Source organism: Oncorhynchus gorbuscha, linkage group LG25 (genome assembly GCF_021184085.1).
Source record: "Oncorhynchus gorbuscha isolate QuinsamMale2020 ecotype Even-year linkage group LG25, OgorEven_v1.0, whole genome shotgun sequence".
Taxonomy (NCBI): domain Eukaryota; kingdom Metazoa; phylum Chordata; class Actinopteri; order Salmoniformes; family Salmonidae; genus Oncorhynchus; species Oncorhynchus gorbuscha.
In genome coordinates, this window is record NC_060197.1 from 29,938,014 (window position 1) to 29,964,837 (window position 26,824).

At 42.9% G+C, this 26,824-nt stretch overlaps 2 protein-coding genes across 6 annotated transcripts in view; one reads left to right on the plus strand and one right to left on the minus strand.

Annotated features, from left to right (window-relative positions):
- LOC124013685 (fragile X mental retardation syndrome-related protein 1-like) overlaps nucleotides 1–7,989 on the minus strand; it is a 28,534-nt gene extending 20,545 nt beyond the window's left edge. For 2 of the 4 annotated variants that reach the window (XM_046328100.1, XM_046328098.1), the window contains exons 1-4: nucleotides 7,346–7,989; nucleotides 4,627–4,679; nucleotides 1,768–1,861; nucleotides 747–818 (exon numbers count right to left, since the gene is read on the minus strand). In XM_046328100.1, coding sequence (XP_046184056.1) covers nucleotides 747–818; nucleotides 1,768–1,861; nucleotides 4,627–4,679; nucleotides 7,346–7,396 — 270 coding nt within the window. In that variant the 5' untranslated portion in view covers nucleotides 7,397–7,989. Of the gene's footprint in view, nucleotides 1–731; nucleotides 819–1,767; nucleotides 1,862–4,626; nucleotides 4,680–7,345 lie in introns of all 4 variants that reach the window. The other 2 variants (XM_046328099.1, XM_046328097.1) reach the window with 1 other exon arrangement.
- A 6,028-nt stretch (nucleotides 7,990–14,017) lies between these two features.
- LOC124013692 (cornifelin-like) lies at nucleotides 14,018–26,600 on the plus strand. 2 transcript variants are annotated; one of them, XM_046328112.1, is made up of 5 exons: nucleotides 14,018–14,042; nucleotides 24,059–24,178; nucleotides 25,235–25,363; nucleotides 25,447–25,604; nucleotides 25,901–26,600. In XM_046328112.1, the coding sequence occupies exons 3-5, from the start codon at nucleotides 25,237–25,239 to the stop codon at nucleotides 26,114–26,116; spliced, it is 501 nt and encodes a 166-aa protein (XP_046184068.1). In that variant the 5' UTR covers nucleotides 14,018–14,042; nucleotides 24,059–24,178; nucleotides 25,235–25,236; the 3' UTR covers nucleotides 26,117–26,600. The 2 variants fall into 2 exon arrangements, with proteins under 2 accessions (XP_046184068.1, XP_046184065.1); XM_046328109.1 differs by having other exon boundaries at nucleotides 24,059–24,174.
- Nucleotides 26,601–26,824: the final 224 nt, after the last annotated feature.

Consider the following 26,824-nt stretch of genomic DNA (forward strand, 5'->3'; position numbering starts at 1 on the left):
GCGAGTGCACTCGTTCTGTTGGCCTAGCCGAGTTCGGTACAGCGTCAGCCAAACTGAAGCATGCGGAAGCCTTAACACCCCCTCAGTCACATTCTACTGACCCAGGATCAGTCTGCCTGTCTGGAAGACAAAGTGGTTGCGTCCCAATAGTGCACTACTTTTGAGAAAAGCCCATAGGGCTCTGCTGGTTAAAACTTAGTGAACTGTGACTCTATTTTTAAGGTAGTTGCTTCAGCTTTCCTTCTCAAAGACTAGGTGGGATCTACAGAAGTGCTAGGGGTCAATATGGAATGTAGAATCTGTGTGTAGTCTAGGTGACCCTACAGTACGTGCCTGCCTGCTTTAAACAAGCTATGTGCTCCCTGCTGCATTAGTTATCCCAATTAGCCTACATTAGAGTACTGTGTGTGGGTCTATACAAGGGATGACTGAGGGGTATCCCGTAGTGGACGGAGCGTGTGTGTAAAACGCTGATGCATCACACAACATGCACGCGACATTGCACAAATGACAAATTGGACTGATCAAGAAAATTAAAAAAGGGGACTATGTAGCAACAATACACCAAAGTCTTGGTTGAGATACGGGGATGTTGATCACCTCTTCACACAAAAGAGTGAGACCCGACCATGTTGCATGCAAGCACACAGAATTGTTTTTAAATCACACGCACAGTGCCCCCCCCTACCGACCCCATGCCGGCCCCAGCGTGCACCCGACCCCTAACTCACCAGTCCCTGACTCACCTCTCCCTTCATCATTCTCACCCGGGCCAGCCACCAGCCACATGGCTCCTGCTCATTGGCCCTCGAGTACACCTGTTGGAGGGGTAGACAGGATATGATTATAAAGGGACATACAGGTGTTTATACCTGCTCGGGTTGCAAAATACCAGTAATTTGCAGATTTTTACTGAAATTCTGGATTTCCTGATCATTTCATCCTGCTTAGGGATGCCCCAGGGCAATGATACCAGAACAATTACAAGAAGAGGGGAAACTTTCTGAAATCTACCATGTAACATTAACCAAACAGGTCAGGCAGAATATTTAGTAAAGTGATTATGTAATGATATGATAAACAGTGAGATTGAGTGTCTCTCCATGGCGATGATGATTAGAGTGCTGCTGTGCTGAAGAATGGAATCCTAGCTGGCTAATCATGTCTAAATTGGACTGTGGTTAATCCGTCTCCACATCGCTCTGCCGTAGTGAACAGGACTCTGGGTAATCTCTGGACTGGCTGGGTCCCGGGCTCATGGGTAGTAATCTCCAGCTATGAATGGAATCACGACGGAGGAAGCAAACTAAACCACTGATAGCGATATGGATTAATGTGTGGTATGGAATGCTTTATGACATCACATGTGGGTAGGGTCAGTGCTATCCGGGATCCTTGAGACATCCCTACCATTACTTAAACTTAACTATTTTAAAAATGTCAACTTTAATGCAGTAGGGACATCCCAAGTATCCGAATAGCACGGAGCATGTGGGCAATGGACTAAACAGGAGGTAGAAACCAACCAAGGAAGGAGTTTCCACTGTTTTTCTGGTCAGGTCACACAGTGAGGAAAAACTCCTGGCCCTCAAAATAATGAGGGGAATTAGGTTGCAAAATTCCAGAAACATTCCCAAAATTCCCAGGTTCTTTCAGAAATCCCAGGTGGAAGATTCCTGGAATGTTTCTGGAATCTGTTTTGCAACCCTAGTGGGAGATAGTGGGATCTGGAGAATTTGGGGAAATAACATGAGCGGGCAGTCGTACCTCCACCTCCTCTCCCTCACCGATGTCCTTGTGGTAGTCGGCTGGGGGCGGCAGCCGAACGTCACTGAAGGGCAGCTGTCTCTCTGGTTGCCAGCTTTTTGGGGGGAGAGAGAGACAGATGGCAGCGAGGTGGAGAGAGCGAGGGAGACAGATAGGGAAAGGGGAAACAAACACCTTTCAGTTACAACAGTAGGAGGAACATCAGCAGACCCCCCCCCCCTCTTCCTGTCATGTGATTTATGAAAGTTCACCTCCTGTCCAACACTTTATATTACATTGACAGACATCGCCACACCAGTTCGGTCCAGAATAAAGTCTGGGTGTGTGATAGATCAGGCTGATGGATTAGCTATAGGAGGACGAGCTCATCGCAATGGCTGGAATGATACCAAACAAACACATGGAAACAATGTGTTTGTTCCATTGATTCCATTCCAGCCATTACAATGAGCAAGTCCTCCTATAGCTCCTTCCACCAGCCGCCTCTGGTGTGTGCGCATGTGTAGCAGAAACTTCCCGGAACACAGACCCTAATGAAAGTACCATCAAGACACAGGAGCGAGACCCAAAAGCGTGTCAACCCCGAACATAACTAAAGCTTAATAGTCATTCTGCCTGAAGCGGTGTTCTCTAGCTGACAGACAAATCACTTGGTGACAGGCAGTCAGTGGGGGCCAGGAAGTGAGATGAATGAGCGTTTACAAGGGGAAAGCCATAAACCTAATAAGAGTTACTGGATTACATATGGTAATGATCCTAAGACACCACCTATAATGTACATTAGATCATTTATCTACAGGAAGACTGTGGGTGAGAATCAAGCATCATATAAAACTAGGCTATCCGGTAGGTAGTAGCGTGTCCTTTTACATAAAACACTCCAAATGAGAGCTCAGTCTAAAAAAAAAAAACAGTTCAACCTACTGGCTTCAGATTCACAGAACGATATTTATGTAAAATGTGAGGGGGGTTCATCATAGTTGTATTTAGGGATGAAACGGTTACAGTTTTCACAACAACAAAAAATCCTGACGGTTATCATTACCGTTTCAATTTTTAATAATCAAAACCATGTTTGATTAGCGAGGTTGGAAAAACTCATGGTAAAAACTGTCCAGCATCAACCAAAGTTAGCAACAGTCCGCCATGTTTTGTGTGAAAACTTCGAGGAAGGCAGTGACAGGAACAAATCTGAAGTGTGGTCGTATTGTGGGTTTTATAAGCGTGCTGAGGGAAACTGAAATCGAAGATGGTTCCCAGTCTACAGAACATGCAAAATAAATACGTTTTTATTGATAAAATAAATAGCTGCTGAAAGGGGCCAACACTTCAAATCTCTTGAGTCATTTTCATGACCACCACCTAATAAATTACCTTGCATTCGCTATAAAGTAACTTTTAGCTCATTGCATGATGTGGGGACTTTGGAAAGGGGGAAAATGTTATGGTTTGTCTGTAACTTACTAATAGTTTGTCTATAATGTAAATTTAAGCTTTCAGAGTTACCTACTCCTGTAAAAACACTACACGTTCTGCTGCTGTATGTGTCGTGTGTCTGCACACGATAACACGTTATGGTAGTTCGGTCCCCCTACCTAACATATTTTGTTCATTTAATATCTGGCAGACGTCGACTTGGTTTTAAAGTGTTCCAACAGGAGAAACACTCTAGACTCCTGTATTTATGTCAATTGTTGGGCTCATTGCAATTTGTGTTGTTATTTTAAATGTCAACACCGCACATTGGATTTGTTTACATATGGTTGTATTGTTCTCACATGCACATGGCTTTACCTGTGTTGTTTTTATATGCACATTTGATTGGCTTACTTTTTTATTTTACCTTTATTTAACCAGACAAGTCAGTTAAGAACAACTTCTTATTTTCAATGGCGGCCTAGGAACAATGGGTTAACTGCCTTGTTCAGGGGCAGAACGACATTTTTACCTTGTCAACTCGGGGATTTGATCTTGCAACCTTCCGGTTACTTGTCCTACGCTCTGAACACTAGGCTACCTGCCGCCCCAACTTAAGGTTGTGTTCATTAAAAATCTGCACTTGGGAAACTTTTACCTCTCATGGCCACATGGTGCCATCTTTAAAGTTATTATTTTAATGTTTACACACAAAAAAAGTGCATAGTGATTCTAATTTGAATGGATGTCTTTCAATATTGTCACTATAATCGTGATATGAAATTTAAACACGGTTTCATCTCTAGTTGTAATATAGGCTAGCTAGTCAATATAATATAAAGGTCAACCCTATTTTGAAATCAGTGGTTCAAATATGAAGGAGAATGGTGTCAAGGAGCAGTAGCCAGCAGTCTCATAGAAAGCATGGCTTTTCATTCATTCACGTAGTATCTCACAACCAGCTACTCCTACACTTCCACAAGGCAAGAGGACAGGAGGGAGGGAGGTTGTTGGAACGGCAGAGCCATCCCAAGAATGGCAGGGGCCACTGTCCAGCCCCCCTGCCTGCATACCATAGGGAACTATATTTAGCAGGGGACTATATTTATTTACAGAGTCAACTAGAGAAAGAGGAACAGGGGGTAGGAGGAGGGTGGCTAGCGAGATGGGATGGAACAGGACAGGGGGATAGGAGTTCCAGAAAGAAGGGGGGGGGGGACTATAAAGGTTTTGTGGACAGCTGTGTCCGGACCACAGGTGGTTCTGAAACGGGGATTTCAGGACAGTAAAACTAGGCCAAAGAACTGGGGGAGAGTGATGACTTGAGCAGAGTGGCTAGACTGGTGATAGTGTGCAACTCGGACAGATCTTCCATGAGTAAGTAACCACACAAGCAGAGGGTCAACTCTACACGTTATGTCACGAGAGAGAATGAAAACTTACTTGTTTTCGAATACTATTGTGAGTGAGTCTTCGTGGACATCTTTGATGAACCCCTGAAAAAGAAGAGAGAAACCCCAACATTATGTTAGGCAAACGTCTACGCCACTGACTGATGGGAGGGCAGAGGGACTAATGGGTAGACTCATAACCCATGAAAGAACTATGACTGTTACTGAAGACTGTAGCCATCTTGGGGACAGGGAAATATAACCGAAACTCTGGATGTGTGAGAGCTCTGGGGAAGTGGCAAAAAAACAGAATTATCTTGACAGCAGTAGACAGTCCTGTTGTGCTGGACATCTCTCATTTCAATGTAATAAATGTGGCTTTGCGTGTTGTCAGAGGGTAAAAACAGGTCTGACTACATGGGTATCAAAAGTGCATACGACCGTGCCCACTGGAGAAAGTAATGCGATACCATATCCTTGATCAACAACCATTACGAGACCCCCCTCGCCCAAATCTGTTCCTCATCCATCACAGTCAGCCATTAACAGATCTATCACAGTGGCATGAACTCTCCATCAGGGTGGGAGTAGAGCGGAGACATGGGGGGGGGGGGTTGCCACGGTGCTCAGTGTTACACTGCCTTATATGGGGCCGATGTCGCTGGCAGTGGCACTCGGGCCTGAGAGGGAGTGTCAGAGCTGAGGTGAGGGAGTTTCACCTGCTGGAAATGAAAGGGCCGGCACTTCCCAGGAAAACCTGCTTAGATTTCAGGAGGCAGTCTGAGCGAGCAGCGAGCATTAGGCTATGTATGAAAGCCCTTAGCATTAGATTCCCTCATATTACACAATCTCACAGTAACTTCACAGCTCTGCTGCCACTTTCTCAGGCCCCAGAGAGATGGCAAAATAGCCAGATGGAAGCCAGATTGAACTGCAATATTACAACACAAACAGCCACCATTTGTGTCGCTGTCACACAAAACTGCAGGCATGGGCACAGACTGGATAGGTAGTACCTACCACAGAGGTAGTACCTACCACAGAGGAAAAACACTGTCCTGATAGCTGCTGTGTTGGAAGAAAGGAGGTAGGCCTAATGGCTATATTCCATCACAGTAGCCACATGTTGAGTGATGTAGTGAACAGTGTTCCATTGTACTATCAGGTCAAGGGTCAGGCAAGCCATTTGGCATGGCAGTCGTGGTCACATGACCCCGGGAGAGCACAGAGGTTAGAGTGGTCATTCACGGCCGTACAGTGATGTCACTCCTTCTCCAGCCATGTGCTGTTCCAGGAGGACTAGAACTCCCCACATGCCCAAAGAGGGTCTCCTCTGGGGGTGCCAGGTCTGCGTAGAGTGGGGGCGCCAGGTCTACACCCCTGACATTACTGGTACAGCAGGATATTCCTTTTGGCATCTGTGTATGGGTTACTGTAACTGTGCAGAAAGGGCAGTGCTGAAGGGGATTGTAGTTTGTGTGTGTTACGCGTGTGCAAGACATCAGGCATGTCGTCATAATCACACCTTTAGAATACACAGGGATAACTTGTTCTCAACTAGCTTACCTGGTTAAAAAGGTGAAATATAAATAAATAAAATCTGAACAAGAGTGAGGAGAGAAATAAGCGTGAATGGCCAGAGTGCAAAACTGTCAGCCAGTAAACAGAACAGGTGAGAGGGAGAGGAGTGTAAAAATAGTCTAAACCACGAGTCAATGAGGGGAGAGTGGAGCTAGAGAAGAGACCGGAAAAAGTGAGGAAACAAATGAGACGGGGCTAAACGAAAGAGGTAGAGAATGACAGAATGGAAAGATGAGGAAAAGAGGGATAGGAAGAGAGCATGGAAAGGGGGAGGACTATGGTGTTGACTGACGGGCGGAGTGTTGAGATTAGGATAATCTGCTCTACCAACACCTGATTCAGTCCCTCAGTCATTGTAGCCCTGGGCCATTCAACCCATAGCAAATCACTAGGGCCTATTCAACTGTCTGCCAGTACACACACTCTTACACTACAGCAACCATTTGGCACAGACATTGAATGAAGTAATTTGACTCAATTTGAGGGGTCACTAAATAAAATGACTGAAATCGTTGATTTCCCCTTGTTGTGCACGTATGGTTATTAAGCCATTGTGGTGTGATGTTTTTTTGGAAACAGTCATGTGACTGACTGCCTGACAAACTAAGTAAGTCATTTGATTCACTGAAATAATGAAGGCTGACTCAGCCCACTCCTTGGAAAGAGAATTGAAGGGGGGGGGGTTATTGCTCGGGATAAACCGGGAGAGCAAACAAACAGATCGATATTTCATTAGGTATCACCATTTCAGATGTGGCATCATTCTCCAACCCACATTCTCGCCAATTTGAGAGGTTAGCTAGCAACTCCAACCAAAGAAAGGAGTGCCCGGGAAGATAGGTTAGGTGAGGTTAGGTGATGCCAGACTAGGTAGCTAACTGGCTAACTGAACAGCCCAAACAGAAAACATAGTTAAGACATTTGGAATTTAGCTAACAAAAACAGGCCACGACAAGCGTTCACCACAATGGCAAACCCTGACGAAGTAGAAATCTATGAATAGCGACCTTATCATTTGATGTTGGGCCTACTCAATGAATGATGCGAACCGAATCTGCCAACTAACAACGAAGATGAACTCACTACCTAGCTAGCTACTCTAGTTAAAACAAAACAATGTCGACTGATTCATTTGTGGTTGTTTAACGTTAAGGCATGACTAACCTAATTACACCAGTCATTTCCTTTACCTTGTAGAAGGCCCCGTTCGAGCCGCGAACCTCCACCGCCAACCCGTCCATAGTAGTCGGTAGGTCCCCACGGCTGGTCTTTTCTGAAGCCGCTACGACTCCGTGCGGTTCCGGTACCACCCCCAGCTTCCCTGCCGCTGGCCCGTCGCCGCTCTCCAACCGTTTGTGGATTTCCAGTGTTTCGGGTGGTGGAGGGAGAGGGGTGAAGGGGCTGGGGATTTGGGTGTTGATGGGATCAACAGATACCGTTAGGTAGATACCGTCTCCAGCGGGCAACTTGACGTTTGCTCACACTAGTTAGCAAACTATCGATAGCTTTGTTAGCTGGCGTGCAACGGCACAATCAAGGTGCTGTCCTGCGTTGAGACGGGGACCGCCGTGGTCAAGTTGCAATGTGCTTCAAAGCTAGTAAAATAATTAAGTTACCTATCACCAACACCTTGATTCCGTCACTTGCGGGGATGTTAAAACAGACATAAAGGCAGCAGTCGATGTAATGTTTTTGTATAAAGTCGTCAAAGGAATTCCTTTATTTTATATTGAAGTACAATTTTGCTAGGAAGACTCCTCCCGATAAAAACGTATGTGATGCACTATCGCCCGGCAACTCCTTTTACTCCAACCGCCCGTCCCCTCAAACGCACGCCGTGTTACGGAATGACCTCGGAAATCCCACCCCTCTTGAAAGATCCACCCAAACCGACATCCTGAATGATCATTGGTTAAAATAATCGTCAATCAACTCTAGGTGTGTTTTTATTGGTTCAATAGTTAGAGGTTGGTCAGTGTATTATCCAATAAATGAACCAAATATCAATTTTTGTCATATCTATTGGAGATGATTCCTATCAATTATGTTGGCCAAATTAACGTGCTCTTATGCTGCGTTCGTAACCAAGTGGGAATTTACCACATAAACTGAGAACTCTACTTGAACTGGCCTCCAACTCATAATTACCAGTAGGAAACAAATGTATCATCCTGAGCTCCCACTTCTCCCACATTCTGTTCTCTGACGCCACCTACTAAGGAAATTACCACTATAACAGCATTTTCGGCAGTTAAATGCAACAACAAAACATTATTTATAAAAAGCAATCTCTTAATATGGTTTTTGAAAACTATAATTTGTTTCCTAGCATGATTGCTGTACTTTTAGTGTATGGTTGACAACGTTTGTTTGCTATTAGCCACTCACTTTTTCTCAATGAGTTCAAAGCACGTAAATGCATCTAACTGGGGCCGCAGGTAGCCTAGTGGTTAGAGCGTTGGGCCAGTAACCGAAAGGTTGCTGGATTGAATCCCCGAGTTGACAAGGTAAAAATCTGTCCCTCTGCCCCGGAACAAGGCAGTTAACCCACTGTTCCCCAATAGGCTGTCGTTGTAAATAAAAAAATATCTTAACTGATTTGCCTAGTTAAATAAAGGTATAAAAATAAAAAATACATTCAGATTTACTACTTCACAACTGGAAATTACCACCTACCTACGTGGTTATGAACATAGCATTATGGCTAGCCAATTTTGTGGACAACTACATGCCACCATTAGTCTATGGGTGGTCTGCAGTTTCTCAGTGAAATGTTATTGAATGAAATATGCAATAAATCGGTATGACACTTCTTACTGCTCTAAAATCTATTTGGTGGAAAAACAAAATAATCTATGCATTATTAGAATATCAGGTAGAATTCAGTTAGGAAATGCAGGTATTTATATACATTTTGCAACATGTAAAATCATTTCAATTTCTAGTCCTAGTTGAAGAAATAAAAACAAAAGCTTGTAATATAATAATAATAATATATGCCATTTAGCAGACGCTTTTATCCAAAGCGACTTACAGTCATGTGTGCATACATTCTACGTATGGGTGGTCCCGGGGATCGAACCCACTACCCTGGCGTTACAAGCGCCATGCTCTACCAACTGAGCTACAGAAGGAACCACAGATTCCTCCTATTCTACCCTGGTTGGTCGTTATGAAAGGACCAACCTTACAAAAACCCTATCTGAGGGACCATGGATGGCCATGACAAGAATAAGGGTTTCTTAAGCACAATGTTATGGTTTCAGCACAATGTTATGGTGTGTCTGTGATAAAGTGCTGCTTTGCTTTCTTGACATCATAATAGACCAAACAAGTCCTACAGGCCCTAGTTTTATCATACCTGGACTAGTGCCCAGTTATATGGTCAAGTGCTGCAAAGAGGGACATAGGCAAATTACAGTTGGCCCAGAACAAAGCAGCAACATCTGGCCCTTATATGTACTCGGAGTGCTAATATCAATAACATGCATATCAATCTCTCCTGGCTCAAAGTAGAGGAAAGATTGACTGCATCACTGCTGGTCTTTGTGAGAGGTATTGACGTGTTAAAAGTACATAACTGTCTGTTCAATCGGCTAACACACACCTCAGACACTCATACATACCACACAAGACATGCCACCAGAGGTCTCTTCACAGTCCCCAAGTCCAGAACAGATGCTAGATTACACACAGTACTATACAGAGCCATGACTACATGGATCTCTCTTCCACCTCAAGTAACTCAAGCTAGCATTAAAATCAGATAAAAAAACCCAGATAAAACAACACCTCATTGCACGACGCAGACTTTGAAGAGACACACACTCTAAAACTCACACTCTACACACACCCACGCACTATTCTTAGTAATGAAATGTAGTATTGTAATATTGTAATGTAACAATAGAGCAATGTCACTTTGTATAATGCGCAATGTTTTGTATGATCTAATGTTGTATCTCTGTTTGGACCCCAGGAAGAGTACCTGCTGCCTTGGCAACAGCTAAAAATACAAAATACTAATTATGGTGTCAAGTTCTGACCTTTATTTCCTTTGTTTTGTCATTGTTTAGTATGGTCAGGGCGTGAGTTGGGTTGGGCAGTCTATGTTTGTTTTTCTATGTTTTGGTTGGTCAGGGTGTGAGCTGGGTGGGCATTCTATGTTACATGTCTAGTTTGTCTAGTTCTATGTTTGGCCTGATATGGTTCTCAATCAGAGGCAGGTGTTCGTCATTGTCTCTGATTGGGAACCATATTTAGGTAGCCTGTTTGGTGTTGTGTTTTGGTGGGTGATTGTCCTTGTTCCTGTCTCTGTGGTTTGCACCAGATAGGGCTGTTTTGGGTTTTCACATTTTTGTTAGTTTGTTCATGTGAAGTGATTTATTAAAACATGAATCAAAATAACCACGCTGCGCTTTGGTCCGCCTCTCCGTCAATGGAAGAAATCCCTTACATATGGACCAGGGCCTGTATTCAAAAAGCATCTCACTGTAGTAGTGCTGATCTAGGATCAAGTCCCCCTCCGCCCATATTATATTATTCATTATAATCTCAAAGATCAGCACTCCTAGTCTGAGTTACTTAAGATGACATTAATTAAGGGATAGGAAGTACTAGGGGGAAGGCTCGTCCGGCCTGAGGGGCAAGCTGTGGTAACCGAACATGAGGGGTCACAGGTCAAAAAGAGTGACAGCTATAACAACTTTGTCACATGGGTCTGACAGACCTATGATTAAATACATCCTTTGGTTGAAAAAGAGCAAGTATGGAGATGTCATTGCATTTGCTTTGCTCCATGCAGGAGGAAGACAGGTCCCACTGGGCACATGTCATTTTACCATGTAAATGTGGGTAATATTTGGCGAGAGATTTCAACCTTTATTCACCCACTCAAAAAGACAGTCTGAAGTTTATTGAATTCTCAATGTGTTATTACTATGGAAAAACAATGTGTGCTTTTTGGTTAAGTTGCCATCTAAATGTGTTATCACTGTGCTTTCAACCATTTAAAAGCTTAAAAGCACAACAAAGTTCAAATGGGAATACCATGTCAGATATTTTATATTTATACAACTTAATGTGTTATCACTGTGCTTCATCTAATATCACAACTAAATGACCTGGATTATAGTTGAGATTACATTAAAATTACACAGCGCAAGTGATCAATGCTGTTCAAGATTATGATGGATTATTATAGCAATTGTGAACATCTCCACAGACCTGCGACCTTTGCATGCTATCTTGAACATGCATGCTTTCTATGATTACATAAGAAGACATTTATAGTTACAGTAAACAAACCTCAAAATATGGCTATGGGTGTGTTACTAATTTCAAGGTTGAATAAATACAGTTACATTCGTTTGTAAGGTAGCCTTAACTTTAGGCTATTTACTGTTTTACAAAAGCATTAATGAATTGTGCTTGGTTGACAACGCAGACAAACATCAACATTTAAAGGATATCTAATACTTGAATAGTTTCATCTGAGCCACTGGCTTAATTCTATTCTTGAACTTTTATTTTTGGTTTAGATGGAGACGTGAAGCCAATATATAATTTGTGAACTTGTCAACACTTTAGTAGGCTATTTACTGTAAAAGTGTAATTGAATTGTGTTTGGTTTTCAACATTTGAAGAAGATGTATCTTTTGTGCCACTGATTTTGTCTGGCTTTAATTCCAGTTTGTCTGCAATTTGGGGCGGAAGCGTAGCCTAGTGGTTAGAGCGTTGGACTAGTAACCGGAAGGTTGTGAGTTCAAACCCCCGAGCTGACAAGGTACAAATCTGTCGTTCTGCCCCTGAACAGGCAGTTAACCCACTGTTCCCAGGCTGTCATTGAAAATAAGAATGTGTTCTTAACTGACTTGCCTGGTTAAATAAAGGTAAAATTAAAAAATAATAATAATTTATATGTTGGATTCACATCTCAACCAAGAATCAAAGTTAAAGAACAAAATAAAATTAAACATTACTTAAAGTGCATTTAACGTTTGATTAGATTCAATTAATTTTTAATTTCGATTTTTGGTTGAGATGGAGACATGAATCCAACATATAAATTATTAATTTGTAGACAAACTAAAGCCAGACTAAATCTGTCACGTTCTGACCATAGGTCTTGTGAGTTGTCCTTGTTTTAGTGTTGGTCAGGACGTGAGCTGGGTGGGCATTCTATGTTGTGTGTCTAGTTTATTTATTTCTATGTTTGGCCTGATATGGTTCTCAATCAGAGGCAGGTGTTAGTCATTGTCCCTGATTGGGAACCATATTTAGGTAGCCTGTTTTGTGTTGGGGATGGATGTTTCCTGTCTTTGTGTTCTCTGCACAAAATGGGACTGTTTTGGGGTTTGCCATGTTTATTGTTTTGTCGTGTGTTCATGGTTGATTTCCTCTTATTAAAGAGCCAATGATACTTACCATGCTGTGCATTTGTCCTCCGATCCTTCTCGCCTCTCCTCTTCAGAGGAGGGAGAGGAAAACCCTTACAAAGTCAGTGGCACAGATGGAATTAACCAAGCAGAAGATCACCTTAAATGTTGACATTTGGTTGCATTGAAAAGCAAACACTTAAAAATCCAGTCTGGTTATAAATTAATAATTGATATGTTGGTGTCACACCCTGACCTGAGTATTTGTTGTCTTTATATATTTTGGCTAGGTTAGGGTGCGACAAGGGTGTGGTATGTGTTTTTGTCTCATCTAGGGTTTCGTACTTTCTAGGGTTTTTGTAGGTTTATGGGGTTGTTAACCATCTAAGTGTTTATGTAGGTCAATGGTTGCCTAGAATGGTTCTCAATTAGAGGCAGGTCTTTATCGTTGTCTCTGATTGGGAACCATTTATAGGCAGCCATCCTCTTTGGGTATTTTGTGGGTTATTACCTATGTTATACGTTAGTGCAGTGTTTCGTTAGCAGTCATGGTCGTCTTATTGTGTTCTTTGTGTTCTTCAATAAAGAATGTATTCACACCACGCTGTGCTTTGGTCCCCTCCATATGACAACTGTGACAGTTGGATTCATGTCTCCATTTCATACAAAAATAAGCATATTTTATTCAAGGTTTGTCTACGTTGGAAATTTGTTACAATGATCAAATTGTATTTGTCACATGTGACGAAAACAACAGTGAAATGCTTACTTACAAGCCCTTCACCAACAATGCAGTTTTAAGAAAATACCCCCCAAAAAGTAAGAGATAAGAATAACAAAGTGCAGCCGTAAATAACAATAGCAGTTGAAATGTCACCCTCAAAACAAAACAACAGTTAACTTTTTCAAATTCAATGTATTTTCGACAGATTCCTCATCACAACATTGATTCAACCATTTTGTGTCCAGTGGTGTACTGCATGTCAAGTTCAGCCATTTCAGACATCAGCTCAGTCAACTAAAGGGGTCTGCTCTCAGATTTCCTCAATGCTTCTCCATGGTTGGTTGAGCAAGCTCAACAAGCATCAAATGATAGATTTGGGCCCATTTTACTCTTACAGTATGTAAGAGTATATTCCCATAGTATGATTGATAATTTAGTCATTCACATATAGGCTTAGAGAAAGCTTTTCTTAAACCCAAACACTTCATATAGCATGGGGCAAACTCCCCCTTCCCCCACCAATAGTCTCCACCCAGAACCACATAAGGCATAATACCATATTGCTGATATTTGCTCAATCTCAGGGCGTAGGCTTGCTGCCATGGCTTTCAGGGTCAGTAAATATTAGCAAATACATTAGTAAAGGGTGACATACACAGACAATAGTAAATGGGCTGCCCATAACAGTAACGTAGTATGTAACAAGGCACTTTTGATCCCTCGCAATCACCTCCATATTAACACCTGACAGTCACCAAGTCAAGACCAGCTCCGACCTCTCAATAGGTGGGTCATTTTTCCTTGTTAACTCTCTGATGTTGTTACATGGACTGCTTTTGCCACATACATATGACAGCAAAGACATTACTGGGTTACACAAAATTGACACCGTGTGCTAGAAATCAAGATTGATTAACGATTCTGTGTTTGGTTTATGCCAAGGTGCCATTTCAGTTCATATAAATCTACCACTTTGTGACATCTGCTGATGTAAAAAGAGCCTTATAAATACATTTGAATTCAATTGATTGATGTACAATAGTGTTTTGGCTGTTAGAAGTTAATGTACAGTGTACAACAATGTCATGATTATGGTATTGGATCATAACCAGTGGAGGCAGCTGAGGGGAGGATGGCTCGTAATCTTGTCTGGGACGGAGCAAATGGAATGGCATCAAGCACATGGAAACCATGTGTTGATGTACAGTATTTGATACCATTCCACTAATTCTGCTCCAGCCTTTACCACAAGCCGCCCTCCCCAATTATGGTGCCATCAACCTCCTGTGATCACAACATCGAATTTAATAGCCTGCATAACACTCAAAAAGTGGTATTTTACTTCTAGACATTTTGTGGTCTTAGCAGAGATGAGAGACGTTGGAGCAGTGGTCTCTTTGCCTGCTGTGAAGACATGGGCAGCTGTAAGAGCACAAACCTGTCTGTCTGTCTGTCTGTCTGTCTGTCTGTCTGTCTGTCTGTCTGTCTGTCTGTCTGTCTGTCTGTCTGTCTGTCTGTCTGTCTGTCTGTCTGTCTGTCTGTCTGTCTGTCTGTCTGTCTGTCTGTCTGTCTGTCTGTCTGTCTGTCTGTCTGTCTGTCTGTCTGTCTGTCTGTCTGTCTGTCTGTCTGTCATCTGTCTCTCTGAGGGACAGTCCTATCTCAATTCCATCTTGAAATTAACTCAAATTATGATCATATAAGTCAAATCAAATCAAATCAAATTTATTTATATAGCCCTTTGTACATCAGCTGATATCTCAAAGTGCTGTACAGAAACCCAGCCTAAAACCCCAAACAGCAAACAATGCAGGTGTAAAAGCATGGTGGCTAGGAAAAACTCCCTAGAAAGGCCAAAACCTAGGAAGAAACCTAGAGAGGAACCGGGCTATGTGGGTGGCCAGTCCTCTTCTGGCTGTGCCGGGTAGAGATTATAACAGAACATGACCAAGATGTTCAAATGTTCATAAATGACCAGCATGGTCAAATAATAATAAGGCAGAACAGTTGAAACTGGAGCAGCAGCACAGTCAGGTGGACTGGGGACAGCAAGGAGCCATCATGTCAGGTAGTCCTGGGGCACGGTCCTAGGGCTCAGGTCCTCCGAGAGAGAGAAAGAAAGAGAGAATTAGAGAGAGCATATGTGGGGTGGCCAGTCCTCTTCTGGCTGTGCCGGGTGGAGATTATAACAGAACGTGGCCAAGATGTTCAAATGTTCATAAATGACCAGCATGGTTGAATAATAGTAAGGCAGAACAGTTGAAACTGGAGCAGGAGCATGGCCAGGTGGACTGGGGACAGCAAGGAGTCCTCATGTCAGGTAGTCCTGGGACATGGTCCTAGGGCCCAGGCCAGTTGAAACTGGAGCAGCAGCATGGCCAGGTGGACTGGGGACAGCAAGGAGTCCTCATGTCAGGTAGTCCTGGGACATGGTCCTAGGGCCCAGGCCAGTTGAAACTGGAGCAGCAGCATGGCCAGGTGGACTGGGGACAGCAAGGAGTCATCATGTCAGGTAGTCCTGGAGCATGGTCCTAGGGCTCAGGTCCTCCGAGAGAGAGAAAGAAAGAGAGAAGGAGAGAATTAGAGAACGCACACTTAGATTTACACAGGACACCGAATAGGACAGGAGAAGTACTCCAGATAAACAAACTGACCCTAGCCCCCCGACACATAAACTACTGCAGCATAAATACTGGAGGCTGAGACAGGAGGGGTCAGGAGACACTGTGGCCCCATCCGAGGACACCCCCGGACAGGGCCAAACAGGAAGGATATAACCCCACCCACTTTGCCAAAGCACAGCCCCCACACCACTAGAGGGAAATCTTCAACCACCAACTTACCATCCTGAGACAAGGCCGAGTATAGCCCACAAAGATCTCCGACACGGTACAACCCAAGGGGGGGGGAGGAAACCCAGACAGGCCGACCACAACAGTGAATCAACCCACCCAGGTGACGCACCCCCCCCAGGGATGGCACGAGAGAGCCCCAGCAAGCCAGTGACTCAGCCCCCGTAACAGGGTTAGAGGCAGAGAATCCCAGTGGAAAAAGGGGAACCGGCCAGGCAGAGACAACAAGGGCGGTTCGTTGCTCCAGAGCCTTTCCGTTCACCTTCCCATTCCTGGGCCAGACTACACTCAATCATATGACCCACTGAAGAGATGAGTCTTCAGTAAAGACTTAAAGGTTGAGACCGAGTTTGCGTCTCTGACATGGGTAGGCAGACCGTTCCATAAAAATGGAGCTCTATAGGAGAAAGCCCTGCCTCCAGCTGTTTGCTTAGAAATTCTAGGGACAATTAGGAGGCCTGCGTCTTGTGACCGTAGCGTACGTGTAGGTATGTACGGCAGGACCAAATCAGAGAGGTAGGTAGGAGCAAGCCCATGTAATGCTTTGTAGGTTAGCAGTAAAACCTTGAAATCAGCCCTTGCTTTGACAGGAAGCCAGTGTAGAGAGGCTAGCACTGGAGTAATATGATCAAATTTTTTGGTTCTAGTCAGGATTCTAGCAGCCGTATTTAGCACTAACTGAAGTTTATTTAGTGCTTTATCCGGGTAGCCGGAAAATAGAGCATTGCAGTAGTCTAACCTAGAAGTGACAAAAGCATGGATTAATTTTTCTGCATCATTTTTGGACAGAAAGTTTCTGATTTTTGCAATGTTACGTAGATGGAAAAAAGCTGTCCTCGAAATGGTCTTGATATGTTCTTCAAAAGAGAGATCAGGGTCCAGAGTAACGCCGAGGTCCTTCACAGTTTTATTTGAGACGACTGTACAACCATTAAGATTAATTGTCAGATTCAACAGAAGATCTCTTTGTTTCTTGGGACCTAGAACAAGCATCTCTGTTTTGTCCGAGTTTAATAGTAGAAAGTTTGCAGCCATCCACTTCCTTATGTCTGAAACACATGCTTCTAGCGAGGGCAATTTTGGGGCTTCACCATGTTTCATTGAAATGTACAGCTGTGTGTCATCCGCATAGCAGTGAAAGTTTACATTATGTTTTCGAATAACATCCCCAAGAGGTAAAATATATAGTGAAAACAATAGTGGTCCTAAAACAGAACCTTGAGGAACACCGAAATGTACAGTTGATTTGTCAGAGGACAAACCATTCACAGAGACAAACTGATATCTTTCCGACAGATAAGACCTAAACCAGGCCAGAACATGTCCGTGTAGACCAATTTGGGTTTCCAATCTCTCCAAAAGAATGTGGAGATCGATGGTATCAAAAGCAGCACTAAGGTCTAGGAGCACGAGGACAGATGCAGAGCCTCGGTCCGATGCCATCAAAATGTCATTTACCACCTTCACAAGTGCCGTCTCAGTGCTATGATGGGGTCTAAAACCAGACTGAAGCATTTCGTATACATTTCGTATACAAGCCTTCATCAGCACTATTTACTCTGTTGAACTATATATAATCTCATACACACCCAATCCCTCCTACGGGATGCTGTGGCTCCTGGTGCTCTTGTTGTCTGTGGTGTCTCACAGACAGTGAGCTTGGCCAGTGTGCATGTCTCCCCCTGCTGGACGTGTTCTGCTGTGCCCCAGTCCCATCTGTTGCTCTATCTGTGAGTAGCTCAATGAGGGAGAGTTACCACATCCAGATAAATACAACAGGTGTCATGACAACTACAGCCAAGTGTTTTTCCTGACCAAGTCACCTGACCGGGAAAACCTTGAGTTAGCTCTAGTCCTAGTTTTAAATTCTCTCTCTGTAAGACCGGCAGACAATTTTCAAAATTGGCCTACCCCGGCCAAACACTAACCCGGACGACGCTGGGCCAATTCTGCGCTGCCCTATTGGGTGGGTAGTGGACTGAATGTCATCACAACTGTCCATTACAGACAGGTCCCTGACCTGTTCCTGAATTTCTCTCTCTCTTCCCTATAGGGGTCAATGTGTGATAACTGCCTAGTGGTCACATTCTGCAGGCTTTGTGCCTCGTGTCAGATGTCTCGGGAGCTGAAGACACATCGGATTTTCACAAAGTCAAATTAATTTGGGTTATATGGTTCATGGTGATTGTATTTAAACCAAAGTAGATTGTTTTGTACATCAGTTGGGGTCTCTATAAGTTACAATATCAGGTCCTAAACCTAGTATGAAAGTACAGTACATCCTTGTAGCGGTGTTGGCTAATAGAGTCAAAATGTTTGCCTTGGGTTAAATTGAGCCAATGGCCGCCATACCCAATACAAATTATGATTACATTTTGTCAGTTTTATGCATAATATGCATAGTGTTTTTGCAGTGTCATGCGTATAAACTCAAGATAGTGCATTTTTATTCTTTCAGAGCAGACATCGTCATGCATCTCCCGTGTATACAAACACAAAACAACAAGGGGTTTAGCCCCTCTTGAGGTTCTTGAGAGAGCAACCACGGTAGTGAGAGAAGGGAAGAAGTCCATTCTAGCAGCAGCAAGGGATGAAAAATAAAGCATGACGCTGAAGAGGTACATTGACAAAAAAATGTAAATGTACTGGTGCGAAAGATAGGCTATGATAGAGTAGCAGAGGCACTCAAGGTCTTATCTGATGACATTGGGTCTGAGCTCGCAAAATATATCAAGAATCTCACAGATCAGTTTCATGGTACTTTTTAAAATCTTTACTAAATGACATGTTACTACTGTTTTTTAGTAAAGCCAGTGTGTCTGTGCATATGGATGACTCAGCAATATACACGTCAGCTACAACAGCAACTGAAATGACTGCAACACTTAACAAAGAGCTGCAGTTAGTTTCAGAATGGGTGGCAAGGAATAAGTGAGTCCTAAATATTTCAAAACTAAAAGCATTCTAATTGGGACAAATCACTAAACTTCAACCAAACCTTGTAATGAATTATGTGGAAATTGAGCAAGTTGAGGTGACTAAACTGCTTGGAGTAACCCTGGAGTGTAAACGGTCATGGTCAAGACATATTGATTCAACAGTAGCTAAGATGGGGATCTCTCCTGGCTCAAAGTATAGGAGAGATTGACTTCATCACTACTTGTATTTGTGTTGAATGCGCCGAGACATGCAACAAGTGTCACGTTGTATAATGCTAGGAGACAAGTGCCGGAATAGGTAACAGGGTTTTTTATTTTCCCTACCCAAACAAAAGAGCGAGGTGTAAACCTCTAAATAATGCACAGGACGAGACCCATAAATAAATGCACAATAACACGTTGCATGGAAGCCAGTACACCAGCACAGGTGCTCACAAGACCAACGGACATGGTAACAATAACCGACAAGGACAATGGGGAACAGAGGGCACATACAGTGCCTTGCGAAAGTATTCGGCCCCCTTGAACTTTGCGACCTTTTGCCACATTTCAGGCTTCAAACATAAAGATATAAAACTGTATTTTTTTGTGAAGAATCAACAAGTGTGACACAATCATGAAGTGGAACAACATTTATTGGATATTTCAAACTTTTTTAACAAATCAAAAACTGAAAAATTGGGTGTGCAAAATTATTCAGCCCCCTTAAGTTAATACTTTGTAGCGCCACCTTTTGCTGCGATTACAGCTGTAAGTCGCTTGGGGTATGTCTCTATCAGTTTTGCACATCGAGAGACTGAAATTTCAAAAAACAGCTCAAGCTCAGTGAGGTTGGATGGAGAGCATTTGTGAACAGCAGTTTTCAGTTCTTTCCACAGATTCTCGATTGGATTCAGGTCTGTACTTTGGCTTGGCCATTCTAACACCTGGATATGTTTATTTTTGAACCATTCCATTGTAGATTTTGCTTTATGTTTTGGATCATTGTCTTGTTGGAAGACAAATCTCCGTCCCAGTCTCAGGTCTTTTGCAGACTCCATCAGGTTTTCTTCCAGAATGGTCCTGTATTTGGCTCCATCCATCTTCCCATCAATTTTAACCATCTCCCCTGTCCCTGCTGAAGAAAAGCAGGCCCAAACCATGATGCTGTCATCACCATGTTTGACAGTGGGGATGGTGTATTCAGGGTGATGAGCTGTGTTGCTTTTACGCCAAACATAACGTTTTGCATTGTTGCCAAAAAGTTCAATTTTGGTTTCATCTGACCAGAGCACCTTCTTCCACGTGTTTGGTGTGTCTCCCAGGTGGCTTGTGGCAAACTTTAAACGACACTTTTTATGGATATCTTTAAGAAATGGCTTTCTTCTTGCCACTCTTCCATAAAGGCCAGATTTGTGCAATATACGACTGATTGTTGTCCTATGGACAGAGTGTCCCACCTCAGCTGTAGATCTCTGCAGTTCATCCAGAGTGATCATGGGCCTCTTGGCTGCATCTCTGATCAGTCTTCTCCTTGTATGAGCTGAAAGTTTAGAGGGACGGCCAAGTCTTGGTAGATTTGCAGTGGTCTGATACTCCTTCCATTTCAATATTATCACTTGCACAGTGCTCCTTGGGATGTTTAAAGCTTGGGAAATATTTTTGTATCCAAATCCGGCTTTAAACTTCTTCACAGCAGTATCTCGGACCTGCCTGGTGTGTTCCTTGTTCTTCATGATGCGCTCTGAGCTTTTAACGGACCTCTGAGGCTATCACAGTGCAGCTGCATTTATACGGAGACTTGATTACACACAGGTGGATTGTATTTATCATCATTAGTCATTTAGGTCAACATTGGATCATTCAGAGATCCTCACTGAACTTCTGGAGAGTTTGCTGCACTGAAAGTAAAGGGGCTGAATAATTTTGAACGCCCACTTTTTCAGTTTTTGATATGTTAAAAAAGTTTGAAATATCCAATAAATGTTGTTCCACTTCATGATTGTGTCCCACTTGTTGTTGATTCTTCACAAAAAAATCCAGTTTTATATCTTTATGTTTGAAGCCTGAAATGTGGCAAAAGGTCGCAAAGTTCAAGGGGGCCGAATACTTTCGCAAGGCACTGTATATCCACATACTAATCAGTGGCAATGGGAACCAGGTGTGCGAATTGAGACAAGACAGTCGGGGGTTGGTGGTAATGAATCCAGATCAGTGACGCCGAGAAGGCCGGTGACGTAGACCTCTGGAGCTGGTGAATGGAATGAGCAGCAGTACCAGGGGGATCCGTGACAACAAGAGGTTTCTTCACAGTCCCCAAGTCCAGAACAGACTATGGGAGGCGCACAGTACTACATAGAGCCATGACTACATGGAACTCTATTCCACATCAAGTAACTCAAGCAAGCAGTAAAATTTGATTTAAAAAACAGATAAAAATACACCTTATGGAACAGCGGGGAATGTGAAGAGACCTCTGGTGGCATGTCTTGTGGGGTATGCATGGGTGTCCGAACTGTGTGCCAGTAGTTCAAACAGACAGCTCGGTGCACTAAACGTGTCGTGAAATCAGTTGTGAATGTATTGTAATGTTTTTACAATTTTATAAATGCCTTAATTTTGCTGGACCCCAGGAAGAGTAGCTGCTGCCTTGGGGATCCATAATAAATACAAAAAAATACAAAAGATCAATCGGCTTACTAGCCTAGAACGCTGAGAACTTGCCTATGAATTGGCATATTTAAACAACATCCCTGTCCCAAACAACTGGTCAAGAAATGGAAGGGTAAGTGATATTGAACAGAGAGATCGAGACTGAGTATACCAAACATTAGGAACACCTTAATTTGGAACACATTGCTAATATTTTGTCCTCGGAACAGCTTCAATTTGTATAGGTATGGACTAACTCTACAAGGTGTCAAAGGCATTCCACAGGGATGCTGGCCCATGTTGACTCCAATGCTTCCCACAGTTGTGTCAAATTGGCCGGATGTTCTTTTGATGGTGGACCATTCTTGATACATATGGGAAAATGTGGAGCATGAACAATAAAGCAGCGTTGCAGTTCTTGACACAAACCCAGTGCGCCTGGCACCTACTATCATACCCCGTTCGAAGGCACTTCAATCTTTTGTCTTGCCCATTCACACTCTGAATGGCACACATACACAATGCTTGTTTCAATTGTCTCAAGGCTTATCTGGTCAGTCTATGTCATCAAAAGAGCAGGTGTCCTTAATGTTTTGTGCCAAGAGACCACTTTTTTTGGACAAGCTATGTTTTCAAAACTGTTGTGTTTACATGAATTCTGATTTTTTTCCCCACATGTACACAACATTCTGAAATATATATGAAAACTGAACAAAAAATATGAATTCGACATGTAAAGTGTTGGTCCCATGTTTCATGAGCTGAAATAAAATACATTTTCCATACGCACAAAAAGGTTATTTCTCTCAAATTTTGTGCACAAATTTGTTTACATCCCTCTTCGTGAGCATTTCTCCTTTGTCAAGATAATCCATCCACCTAACAGGTGTGGCATATCAAGAAGCTGATTAAAACAGCATGATCATTAAACAAGTGAACCTTGTGCTGGGGAAAATAAGGAGCTACTCTAAAAATGTGCAGTTTTGTCACATAACACAGTGCCACAGAGGTCTAAAGTTTTGAGGGAGTGTGCCATTGGCATGCTGACTGCAGGAATGTCCACCAGAGCTGTTGCCAGAGAATTGAACGTTAATTTCCCTATCATAATCCACCTCCATCATTTTACAGAATTTGGCATTACGTCCAGCTGGCCTCACAACCTCAGGACACGTGTACCCACTCCAGCCCAGGACCTCCACATCCGACTTCTTCACCTGCAGGATCGTCTGAGACCAGTCGTCCTCACCAGGGTCTTGACCAGTTTGGCGTCGTAACCGACTTCAGTGGGCAAATGCTCACCTTCGATGGCCTGGAGAATTGGATGAATCCTGGTTTCAACTGTACCGGGCAGATGACAGACAGCGTGCATGGCATCGTGTGGGTGAGTGGTTTGCTGATGTCAACCTTGTGAACAGAGTGCCCCATGGTGTCGGTGGGGTTATGGTATGGGCAGGCATAAGCTGCATTTTATTAATGGAAATTTTAATGGACATAGATACCATGACGAGATCCTGAAGCCCATTGTTGTGTCATTCATCCACTGCCATCACCTCATATTTCAGTATGATAATGCAGAGCCCCATGTTGCAAGAATCTGTACACAATTCCTGGAAGCTGAAAACGTCCCAGTTCTTCCATGGCCTGCATACTCATCAGACATGTCACCCATTGAACGTGGGTGGGATGCTTCGGATTGATGTGTACGACAGCGTGTTCCAGTTCTCGTCCGATATCCAGCAACTTTGCACAGCCATTGAAGAGGATTGGGAAAGGATTCTACAGACCCCAATCAACAGCTTGATCAAATCTAAGTGGAGGAGATGTGTTGTGCTGCATAAGGCAAATGATGGTCACACCAGATACTGACTGGTTTTCAGATCCAACTTTTTTTTAAAGATACAGATGCATATCTGTTTTCCCAGTCATTCATGTGCAAGCCTTAGATTATGACCTAATTTATTTATTTGAATTGACTGATTTCCATATATGAACTGTAACTCAGTAAAATCTTTGAAATTGTTGCATGTTGCGTTTATATTTTTGTTCAATGTAAACATCTTTGTTAGAAAGAATACTGTATTTCCCTTGATGTAGCGATTCTAAATGTAAAATATGAACTCTTACCCCACTCTCCCCTATGACAATGCAAATTTCACAAGTGATAGTGACACACACACACACACACACACACACACACACACACACACACACACACACACACACACACACACACACACACACACACACACACACACACACACACACACACACACACACACACACACACACACACACACAGGTTCCACCCACCACACCGATACATTTGGTTGCCAGAGAGAACCTCAGGTATACACTAACCTGTGCTCACCTGAGATATCATTAGCTGTGCGTCGACCCATCCGTCCATGTGAATTGGATTCTGTGCATCCAGCCTTGTTTTCTGCATCTCCACCCCTCCGAGACACGCCGTAGACCTGACCATCACCATCACCTCCAGAAGTAGGTAGGCTGAGATGTATTTTGTGGTTCTTCGATGATAAGTCAACTTTAATTTTTATGTCATAACTGAAAACAGACAATATTAATGTTGATGTGCAATGTGAGGTATCTTTCAAGCAATTTGGAAAGGAAAATTGTTTACAGAAATATAATGGGTTAAACGCAATATCAGTACCATTAATGTGGTTATATCATAGTCAATATAGTATATCCGGTAATTTGTATGTGAAATAAATGATGGATGGTGTTTTTGCTTTTGAAATAATAATTTTATATTCGGCTGTAGAGCTGTTGATAAGTTATTAATAAGAGACGGAACGCTGTCATTGCATATAGTAATACGCCAAAGTAAATGCTAAAGTTATCATAGCAGATAATCTGTGACATTTACAATAGATCAGAACATTAACTGCACACAAAGTTGACCCATTGCTGTGAGTACCTAAACCAGTTTATAACCACACCACAATTGAACCACAGCTTCAATTGTTTTGAGTGCTCTGAGAGACCAGTTCCGTAGTCTCTAAAATCCCAGACCTAGAGCAACACATAGGCAACAGCACTAGTGAATCCTGGAACATTGTTAATGTGGGAGGCAACCCGGCAACTGACTAACAAGATTACCAGTTCCCTAGAGATGAATTGAAGGGGAGGAGACTTGCTTCTGTTCTTCTGTTTACTGTGAAAAGACCAGGCCCGCCCCTCTGAGCCGAGTATACACATACTTCCTGACAACCAGCCTGCTACTACAGTTTTTGCTCGTCATACCAACCAATAAACACTGTTGTATTAGCTACTGACCTGCTCCCTCTGGCAATAGTGAAAGGAGATGTATTCTTTGTGACCTCAAGTGTTTAAATTCCAGGAGTATCTTAGCTGAATAGCAGAACAACCTGATAACAAAAATACAATTTAATAATTGTGTATTGAATCAGCATGACTCATGATATATATATATTCATGTATATTATTTTCAGTTCCTCATACAACTCAACTCCATATTACCTGGGCAGATCTCTGGCAGTGCTTTTGATTTGCATTGTCCTCTGTATATCCATAGTGATGGCAGTCCAGCCCCAGCCGATGCCTGTAGTGAACATACAGCCAGGCATTTTTCGGTCCCCTGCTGACATAAAGACTGAGGTGTGGAGCAGCAGCATCTGTGACTGCTGTGATGACATGAAGATCTGTGAGTGTATTTAATGTGTGTGTGTGTGTGGCCGTGTGTGTGCATGTGTGTGTGAGTAACTTGGTCTGTCTGTCTCCTGTCAGGTTGCTTTGGGTTCTGGTGCCCATGCTGTCTGAGATGTCAGACGAGTACAGACTTTGGGGAGTGTTTCTGTCTCCCCTTGTTGGACATTTCCACCAGCTGGCTCCCAGCTGCTTCTCTGGCCCTCCGGAGCACCATGAGGGAGAGATACCGCATCCAGGTAGAGTGAAACACCCTTGACATTACTCTTTGCTGATATCGTAACATCTCCTATTATACAATTAACTAGTGCCTCATACACACAGAGCTGTCAGGTGATGCTAGACAAGATCAATAAATACATAATCATAATGACTGCAATAATAGGGCCAATGGCGTATATTATATAATGGAATAGGGTCAGTAGAAGAGATGTGATCATGGGAATGAAAGCCACTGTATTAACATGATCTGACAACCCATCTGTCTAATTAATATCTGTCTCATATCCTCCCCACCTACCACCACCGCCTGTAGGGGTCCATATGCGACGACTGCCTCTTGGTCACCTGCTGCACCCCCTGTGCCTGGTGCCAGATGGCCCGAGAGCTGAAGTTACGTCAGCGCCAACTCCTCCTCGTCAATGTCCCATCCCCTGTCCAGATCAACATGCATCCCCCTCAAGCCTTTTCTAACCCCTCTATGCATCTACAGCCTATGCATGTAGGACTCTACCCCTCCGCGCCACAATAGAGTCAGCATAAGCATGAGACAAATTAGGGGGTTGTCGATGAGTGCCATTCTAGAATGTGAAACAGGCAGCAAAGCCAGCAAACAATGCATCACATAGATATCTGTTTTTTTTATTGTAGGAAAGCAAACACTTTTAGAGAAATCATAACACGATCAAGAAATCATAACACTATCAGAATGACATTGATTGCAGTGAATTAATTAAACAAATAAACGTCCTTGGTGTTTTATATAGCTTGTTAAAAAAATTATAGGAAAGCAAACACTTTTAGAGAAATCATAACACTATCAGAATGACATTGATTGCTATGAATTAATTTAAAAACTTCCTTAGTGTTTTATATAGCTTGTTAGACGCTAACACTTAAATTGACACGATTAACACAACCATGCAACTACGGTATCTGATTCATGTAACACATCCATTTTGTACTTTTGTAGAGAATATTAATGTAATTAATAAAATATTTTAACTTTAATTGTCTGAAAATGAATTATTTGGGTGTAGGTATACCGAGATGTGTGAGCACCTATTTACATTGGTTAGCACTGAGCAGCACATGGGTTGAAAAAAGAAGACCAAAGTTGAGTCAATTTACCGGAAGATTAATTTGAAAATCACTTTGTTGTGATTGGGCAATTCGTTTCATATGGGCCGGTTCCCCGGTCTAAGTGGAAATTTCACTAAAGGGCCAATGGAATGGTCTA